This window comes from Poecilia formosa, unplaced genomic scaffold (assembly GCF_000485575.1).
Source record: "Poecilia formosa unplaced genomic scaffold, Poecilia_formosa-5.1.2 Scaffold425, whole genome shotgun sequence".
Classification (NCBI taxonomy): domain Eukaryota; kingdom Metazoa; phylum Chordata; class Actinopteri; order Cyprinodontiformes; family Poeciliidae; genus Poecilia; species Poecilia formosa.
This window is the reverse complement of record NW_006800364.1, coordinates 270,936-280,121: the sequence shown is the minus strand read 5'-3', so window position 1 is coordinate 280,121 and position 9,186 is coordinate 270,936. Positions and strand designations below refer to the sequence as shown.

The following is a 9,186-nucleotide window of genomic DNA, read 5'->3' as shown; positions in this document are numbered from 1 at the left end:
CTGAGATCTGCCAGACGAACCAAGGATTCTATTTCTCATTGTTTGAATTCACTGTAAATAAATCACACTATTGTATTTCCTGTCTCTGGAGTGTTTCTGCATGTGGGTTAGAAAACTCGAGTTCCGAGACTGGACTCGACCCTTCTTATTTTTATCCTCACTCATTCTTCTTGAAAAAAATAAACTTTTAACTCGTTAACACCTTGAATTAGGGGGTGCTTTTATATCTAGCGATGCAGGTCCTCTTTTCTATGCTGCCATACTAATCGCCATGACAATGGAAGTCCCAAATGCTTCCTTCTTGGTTGGCATCTGCTCAATCCACTGATGTAAAACTGACTTCACTTTGTAGTAATGCTGGTGTTAAAACAATTTTCAGTTCATTGCATTTGTTATCACTGATGGTTCCTGAGTTCCATCCAAACAGTGATTGCAGACACAACAAAAATTGCTTCTGACCAAATAAGACTTCTGAAATAACTTATCTTGATGTCAATGCCATAAAAATTGACTACTCACTATGAAGAAACAGCATGTCTGACAGGAAAGCACTTGAGAAAACTATCAATTCAACCTAAAAGAGTCAACAAATATCTTGGTTGACTCTGGTCTTGCTAAATGATAACCACATAGTAGTTTTTGAAATTCATAAAAAAATGTATGTTGTATGATAAATTCACCCTGAAAACAATGTTTTTCACCCATTATTCAAGGCACAAAATTAAGGAAATATCCATACTTTTGATGAATGTGTGTAAACGTTTCACCTGAACTGAATGTGACAAAGAGTAGTGGATATTTTATTGCAGATAAAGGTGCATTGTTAGGCTTGTGTCTTATCTGTGAGGTCTCTCCAGCATTAGAAATATGATGAAACTACTGACACCTTGCTAAAACTTTGCTGAAAGCAGCAGAGGTGTTCTGAAAAAGTCTGTTTTGTGCACTACTGATTTTCTTTGCTGAAAGAACAGAAACAATGATTCTCTTACTGAATGATTTGTCTGCAGACTAACCTCTGCATTCAGGTTGTCAGCTAGGCTGCCCAGGAACTGACTCTCGATGGGATTTTGCTGGGTGAGCAGGGTGAGGTAATGACTCAGCTTGTCATGGGTGGTGATGATGGTGCCCTCTCCGTACTTGTCAAACTGAGGTCGACCCGCTCGGCCAAAAATCTGCATGACGTCCAAAATTCCCAGGTCCACAAAGGCACCACGCTTTGCATCGTAGATTTGAGTTCCCTGTTAGACACGGAGCAGTGAAGTTGTCCTAAAATGTATAAATTAACCTGAGACTAGACTAGATTTACACATTAAATCTATGGAGCTAGTTTAAGTCCTTTAATTATTTAGCTCGCTCACTGTACAATTTAATTTATTATTTCTGTACAGAAATGTAATTCATGAGGAATAAAAAAAAGCAGCCTAGGGCATTTGGTAGCCTAAAATTCCAGTTTCATTCAGGCTAGTTCTGAGGGTATACAGCATAGAATTATCTTGACAGATCAGTGACAAAAAAATAAATAAAAATAAAGAACCTTAATGATAACTGCATGGGCTGGCAGGTTCACTCCCCAGGCTAAAGTGGCAGTGCAGACCAGAACTTTCAGGTGGCCTTTAGAGAACGAGTTCTCCATGAGGCTACGGTCAGACCGCAGCATGCCAGCATGGTGGATCCCAAAGCCTTCTGGGAACATTTCCTTCATCTGCTTGTTTCTGGAGTGTTGGATCTAGAACACAATAAGATCACAGAATAAGATCAGAAAAAAACAGCAGGGAGAATACGCAAAGAAATCAGGGTGTCAACAAATCTATATCTAAACTTAAAAGACAGCAGAAAAACAGTTTTATTACACTGAGAGTTTTGGTAAATGGCCTGTACTTAGGCCCCGTTAACACGACAACGACTTTGGTTGAAAACGGAAGAGTTTTGTTGCGTTTGTACTGTACATTTACACAAAACCGCCAAATGTTTTCTCTGACAACTGTACAGATTGAAAACGGGTTCCAGAGTGCGATGTTTCTGAAACGTACCGATGTCTGTTGTGTAAACAGAGAAAATGGATCTTTTTTTTTCAAGAATCCCCAGCTCATGCATAGTATGACGCAAAACATAGCTGCTTCCTACAATTCACAGAAGAAGAAGAAACTACTCACAATGCTGGTGTTACTACACAGGGGCGCTGCCAGAAATCTTGGGCGCCCTGACAAAAAATGTGTTTGCCCCCCCGCCACCCCACCCCCCTCGCTATTACAATTTGGAGTCAATTTGACCCATAAAAAGCGTCACAATTTAAAGGCTTGCATCTGCCTTGCTTTCTTTGGTTCAATACTGATAATTAGCACAATATTTACTGAATTTAACATCCAACAGTCCACATCCAGTATGCGAATAGGTTGCTTAAATTTTTTCTATTAGTTTTAGATTACTGAAATGTCTCTCCCCACAAGCAACAGTCAAAAGCAACATGCAACTATACATAAAGCAATCCAGACTTCTCAAAAATGCTAGTAATTGCACTTTATTCAAGCTGCAGTATGTAACTTTAATAAAAAATATGTTTTCTAAAATATTTGTTAAAGCTGTCACCATGTCGTAGCAGTTTGTTATGAGACAGATAATCTGTGAAAACAATCAATTTCCTCCATCTCCTTCCTAAATTACTATTACTGGTTAAAGTAATGCACTGTTCTGACCAAAACAACCAATTAGAACTAGTAGGACGCTCTTAGCACTGTCAATTAGCCTCATTCCCTCACTGCTAAATGTGCTAATGGTGGAGAAACAACTTATCGTTACAAGAAACTGTTTATCTGCCGTCATTGGTAGCTATGCTAACTAAACTGAGCATTCACAGTTTGAATCTGCACAGCTCTGTGCTATGCTAGCTGCAGCACAGCACAAATCGAAGGGGAGGAAAGATGAGCAGCACTACATGAAGATTGTGATTGACAGTACTAAAACTCTCCTGCCACTGACTGGTTGTTTCTAGCACTGGGAGAAAACAGAGGAAATGGATTTTTCACAGATTACCTCTCATACCATACGGTCACAACATAATGGCAGTTTTAACAAATGTGAAAAAAAAAATATTTATATAAAAGTTACATACTGCAGCTTTAATTTCACTCAGGAGAGAACAGGTCAGGAGGGACGTGGGTTAGAGCTTCTGCTTACTCACTCATCTGTTAAGTGGTAAAAGGCACAGGGAACAAGTTAAATATATAAATATGTTGGTAATTTTTTCCCTTAATTCATTAAATGCTAGTGAAATGGAGGCAAACAGTAGTCTCCAGCTAAGCTAATTATGCTAAATGGTTGATAATCTCACACAGTCTATCCACCTCTCTTGAAGAAAAACTGGGTTATAAATAAACACTCTTGCCTTTTTCCCTCTCTCCCTCTCTCTATTTTGTTTTTGAAAACCTGATTTTATAAGTTTTCTAAGCAGCATAGTAACTGCCACAGTCGCCGCTGTATTCAGCTGCAGCTTCTACTGACTGTAGCTGCATATGTCACTGTTAAGTGCTCCATGCAGGAACGAACCATTTAACGCAGATAAGGGGGTTCAGGGCAAAAACGGATGTATGATTTTTAGTCTGGGAGGGGTAACATAATTTTTTTACTGCTAAAAACAATCTTTGGAAATACAATATGATTAATTTTGTATTTGACAGGACCCCAATTTTTTTATTTTATTTCTATGAACAAAATATAAATAAATTGTGGAGGGCCCCCTGCTGTGATGACGATTGTTAGAATCGTCATCACTTTTCACCCCTTCACCGCGCCCCTGTTACTACAATTTGTGTTTCCCCATCAGATACGGTTCCCTCAGTGTCTCTTCACCGCTCCGCACAACCCAGGTGGCAAAATACACGGCTGCTTGTTCAGCGCTGTTAAAGAACTGCGGACCAGCCACGGCTCCAGACGAGTCTAACAAGGGGGAATGGACGGGGATGGGGGCAAAATGAGTCTACATCAGCCAACATCAGAAGCCTACAGGCTTCTTGTTAATAAACTTAAGGTGCTGTATTGGTATTAGCTAGTCATTGAGTCATTGTTTAGCTATGTTTACCATTACCTGTATCCAATAGCTTTACTCAACTCAGTCGGTTAGTTTGGGGGAAAAAAGGGGGAAAAAACTGTGCAAAGTTATTTGCGTTTTGCTGGTTTGCTGCAATGATTCTAACACACACCTGCGCAGCTCTGCACAGCAGATCTACTTCGCTCCCGCACAGGTGTAAACCCAGCGCTAGCGTCTCAGCATTCATGTTGCATTTGAAGGCGGCTCGGAAAGACAGGTTACCACATGTTAGCAACGGATTAAACTGTTTTAACTGCTGAAAAAGGTGACAGAGGACACAGATATGGGAAGTCCGGAAGCCCCTACTGTATGAAATTGATATAGGAATAACAGACTGTTGGCCATTCTAAGGTAAAAACAACAAACAACTTCCAGTCCATGGGGGGTCACGGCTGACTCTGTGGGCGGGCAATGTCCCCCAATGCCCACCCATGCGAGAAGGACCTCGCTGCAGCAAACAGAAAGGGGCGGAGACGGCCACTGTCAGTCTCATACCTTATTTGGAAATGGGACCATTGCACTCCGGAAGTGAAGGGGGCGCTGTTTCCTGTATTATCCGCGGCCTCCCGTTTTTATTTTCTTTTGAAATATGTGATATATTTTCACCTTTAGGAAGGATTTTCACTGTCAGAATGTATTTGAACTTCAATCTTTTATTTACTTAAGCGCAGCTCACAGTTTTTTTTTTTACAAATTCTGTAGCTTTCGGTGTACTTCTAAATCTGCTCCTTAGTTGCATCTTTTCGGGCCTACTACTGCCTCTAGTGGCCTGGCGGTGGTAACACAACTAACATCATCACGTTACTAAATCAGAATACCACAACGTATTAATTTCGGCATTACTGGCACTGTAAAAGGATAAATTACCTCATAAAACACCATATTTTTTATTTTCTTAAGGATGTAGAGCTAATTAAATGACAATACTTTTATACATTATAAATAATATCTGTATATCTCCATCAATTATAGGAGGAAGAAAAGAAATAAAGAGACATGAAAAACAACATGATCAACTATAATAAAACTACCATGTGCAATGTATACGTAAGAAATTTAAATCAGCAAAAGTCAATAATAAACAAATTAGGAATAACAACCCAGGTTGTTAAAACCAGGGTTGTTACACAGATATAAGCAAAAATTCACATTTTTGTTTTTACGGTGCCATGTATATTATTTTGAGAGACTTTTTATTGGTAGAGTCTTTTATATAGGAAAAAATAAGATAAAATATTTAATCTATCAAGGTGGAAATTTTCCTTCGACTCTAAAATGATAAATCATATTCATAGAATCACATTATCAACAATTTGTGAATAGAGCAAAACACTTAGCACGCTATAGGTAAATGTTATTTAGTTTGGTTAAGAATAATTATTGCACTGTCAATAAATGACTTATAATACATATTCTTAGTTTCCAAAAGAACACAGTAACATCTTCATGAGCTCAGAGGGTCAAAGTGATAAATAATGAGGATGGATGCTCTCTGTTAAAATATTTCTTGCCATCTTCCATGTTCTTTCAGCAAACAGTTGAGACAGAGTTGTTTTTGGTTTCACCACCAGGTATAACCTGCTGTTATACCTGCCATTCAAAATATTCTTAAAAGACTGTCAGTTAACCTGCAGCTCATGTGACCAAACCAGCCAAGAAGATGCAAAGTTAAAACTTGAGTTAAAATGTTGTTTTAACTTGAGTTAAGTTAAAACTCTAGTTAGAATGTTAAGTTTTAACATTTTAACTCAACAACCTCTAATTGTGTACAACTAAGTTGTACACAATCTCAAGTTGGGTAACCCCAAGATCACTGGGTCTTCTTAAAAGATAGTCTCTGAGAACAGTTCTTAAAGATATAGTCAGTGTTTTCAGCAAAGTTGAGCTGACTGTCCAGGAATGACACAAGGATTTTAAAATTTGCCACAGTTTCAACAGGTTGGCCATCGAGAGAAACTGGAATCACTTTCAGGTCTTGTTTACGTCATTTAGTTAGCTCTACTTCCTTAAGAAAATGGAAAGGTATGTTCTTTTGTTAGGGAATTTATCTTTTACTGTTCCAGTAATGCCAGAATTAATAATAAATAATAAAGACTTTGTGGTATTCTGATTTAGTAATGTAATTAGATTAGTTGTGTTACCACCCCCACGCCACTAGAGGCAGCGATGGATCCCGAAAAGATGTGACTAAGGAGCAGATTTAGAAGTACACCGAAAACTACAAAATTTGTTAAAAAACTGTGAGCTGCGCTTAAGTAAATAAAAGATTGACGTTCAAATACATGCTGAGAGTGAAACTCCTTCCTAAAGGTTAAGATATATCACAGATTTAAAAAGAAAATAAAAACGGGAGACCGCGGATAATACAGAAAATAGCGCCCTCTTCGCTTCCGGATTGCAATGGTCCCATTTCCAAATAAGGTATGAGACTGACAGTGGTCCGTCCCCGCCCCTTTCTGTTTGCTGCAGCGAGGTGTACTTGGCCCATGCCGCCGGGCCTGCTACGGACACCATGAAAGCTCACCGTGTCCGTGAGCTTTCCCGGACACCAGTTGGAAAAAGTTATCTCACTTTTTCCAACTGCATGCGCCCTAATCAGACGCACACAATGCGTGTTTTCTCCCAATCTATGGGAGAACGGTATCTGATGGGGAAACGCGAATCCACGTACCTTCAAGTAGAACTTTTTTTTAAACACATGCGCACTTGGTTTCAAAGAACCTAGCACCAACTAGTGGCGTGGCGAGAGCATTACATGTTTTCGATGTGTACCGTTACTGTGTAAACCAGAGGTTCCCAAACTGTGGGGCGCGCCCGCTCGGTGGGGCATCGTGCCATTGCAAGGGGTGCGCAGGAAGCCGTCTGGATGAAAAAAAAAACATGAACACTGTATGCGCTGGGTTTTTACCTTAGAATGGCCAACTCTCTGTTATTCCTGTCAATTTGATACAGTAGGGGCTTCCGCACTTCCCATATCTGTGTCCTCTGTCATTTTTATCAGCAGTTAAAACTGTTTAATCCGTTGCTAATATGTCGTAACCTATTTTTCCGAGCCGCCAATATGAGCGCTACAACGCTCGCGCTGGGTTTAGACCTGTGCGGCAGTGAAGGAGACCTGCTGCTGCTGTGCAGAGCTACGCAGGTGTGTTAGAATCATGGCAGCAAACCAGCAAAACGCAAAGAACTTTTCACAGTTTTCCCCCCAAACTAACAGACTGTTGAGTAATGCTGTTGGACGCATGTAAGGTTAGCTAAAATATGACTAGCTAGCTAATATCAATACAGGACCTTAAGCTTGTTAACAAGTAGCTTGTAGGCTACTGGTGGTGTTGTTTATGTTCAGCTATTCATTTTGCCCCCCCAAAAAGTTAATCCCCCCCCCCCACCTTGTTCATCTGGAGCAGGGGCTGAGTATAACAGGGAGTCTCTAAGAATCCACCCCCAACTCCCTTCGCTCACACACATCGTTCAACCAGACAGCTATTGGAAAGCCATGGGGGGGGGCAGAAATAGTTTCGAAACCACTGGGGGGGCTCAGGAGAAAAAGTTTGGGAACCACTGGTGTAAACAAAGATTGTAATTAGAACGTTTTCATGTAGATGATCCAACAAAAACGGAATAAAAATTCTGTTTTTGTTGGATCATTGTCGTGTAAACACCCCCATTGTGCTTTACCAAGTCTGAGGATTCCAAAGTACTTTACACTACAAAACAAATGGGCTGTATGAAACAAATTGTATTGTGCTTCTGTACGATAAAGGCTGTTTATAAAGTGTCTTGACCAAGGACACCAAAGAAAAAGTGACTGAGATGGATGAAGTAGGGTTCGAATTGGCAATCCACCAGTTCCAGGATAAATCTCAAACCTCCTGAGCCACTGCCGATGATATAACTGATAGTGTTAAATTAACCACATACAGGTAATACACAGTTCTTTTGGTCCTCCAAACGTTATGAATATTATGGCCTCCAAGTAGTTCCATTTTGGTCTCATTTGACCCAACAATGTTCTCCAAGTATTTTATAAGCAGATGAATTAAAAGTAGAGAAAACAAAATGTACATGAGACGAGGCCTCAGCCATGGCCAACAACACATAACAGCAGTCCTTTACTTGTCATTCTGATTTTGTGTCTTTGCTTACCTAACTGACATGACCGATATTTTCTAAAGCTAAAGTGCAGAGGTTTTCTGAGTCTAGCCCAGTGTTTCTCAATTATTTTCTCTCATGCCCCCCCTAGGGATCATAATTTTTTTCACACCCCTCTAGTGCCCTTCCCTCCCCAGAATTGAAATACTATTGCAAATCTGTTCATATTTGATAATTCATCTGTACAATCTACTGGCTCCAGCATTGTATGACCTTTTTATCAAAACCGCTGTTTTATTGTTCCAAGTCTCAAAATAATTTCCAAAATCAGTTTATTAAGTGAATCAGAATAAAGTTGTAACCATACTGCACTAAATTCCGGAATACTGAGGGTCTTGTAAGGTTATAGTTGGTATTGATTTAACAAATGAGTACATATTAAATGTTTTAGTACATCAGAAGCAAATTTTCAAGCCCAGGACTTTGAAACGATTGTTTAAACAACGTTTTATCTAACAGAAAGAACCAGATTTGCTGAGCAGGTCACGTTACAAATAATTTTATCAGAGCTTTCTAATTTAATGACTTTCTTCCAAAGAATTGTGTCAGATATATATCAGATATATCAGATATATCAACTTTATTTAAAGACGCAAAATAGGACCATAGAGTAAAAGAAAAAAAAAAAAAAGAAAATATACAGTAATAAAAAAGAAAATTATAAATACAGTAATCACATAACCAAGTCATTGAATTGCCATAAGGCTACATCGCCAGTGAGTCCACATTTTGGACTTACACCTGACTGAACTTCGTGAGATGTCTATCAGTAACAAGATAATGTTGTTTGTAGAGACACATAGCCTCCCCATGAACCTGTACATAAGAGATCGCAACACAGCATGAAAAGTGGAGACCCCAACACCGATAAATAACTGACTAGCACTGGTCCATCTCGGCATCCTTAGCAGCAACCTCATTCCGTCATTGTAGGCTACCTTAAGCTTCTGTAG

The 9,186-nt window shown here is 39.5% G+C and overlaps 1 protein-coding gene across 1 annotated transcript in view; it reads right to left on the bottom strand.

Moving 5' to 3' along the window:
* Positions 1-9,186, bottom strand: part of ascc3 (activating signal cointegrator 1 complex subunit 3) — a 376,011-nt gene that overhangs the window by 133,685 nt on the left and 233,140 nt on the right. The window contains exons 15-16 of the mRNA XM_007577033.2: positions 1,535-1,726; positions 1,014-1,238 (exon numbers count right to left, since the gene is read on the bottom strand). Coding sequence (XP_007577095.1) covers positions 1,014-1,238; positions 1,535-1,726 — 417 coding nt within the window. The remainder of the gene's footprint in view (positions 1-1,013; positions 1,239-1,534; positions 1,727-9,186) is intronic.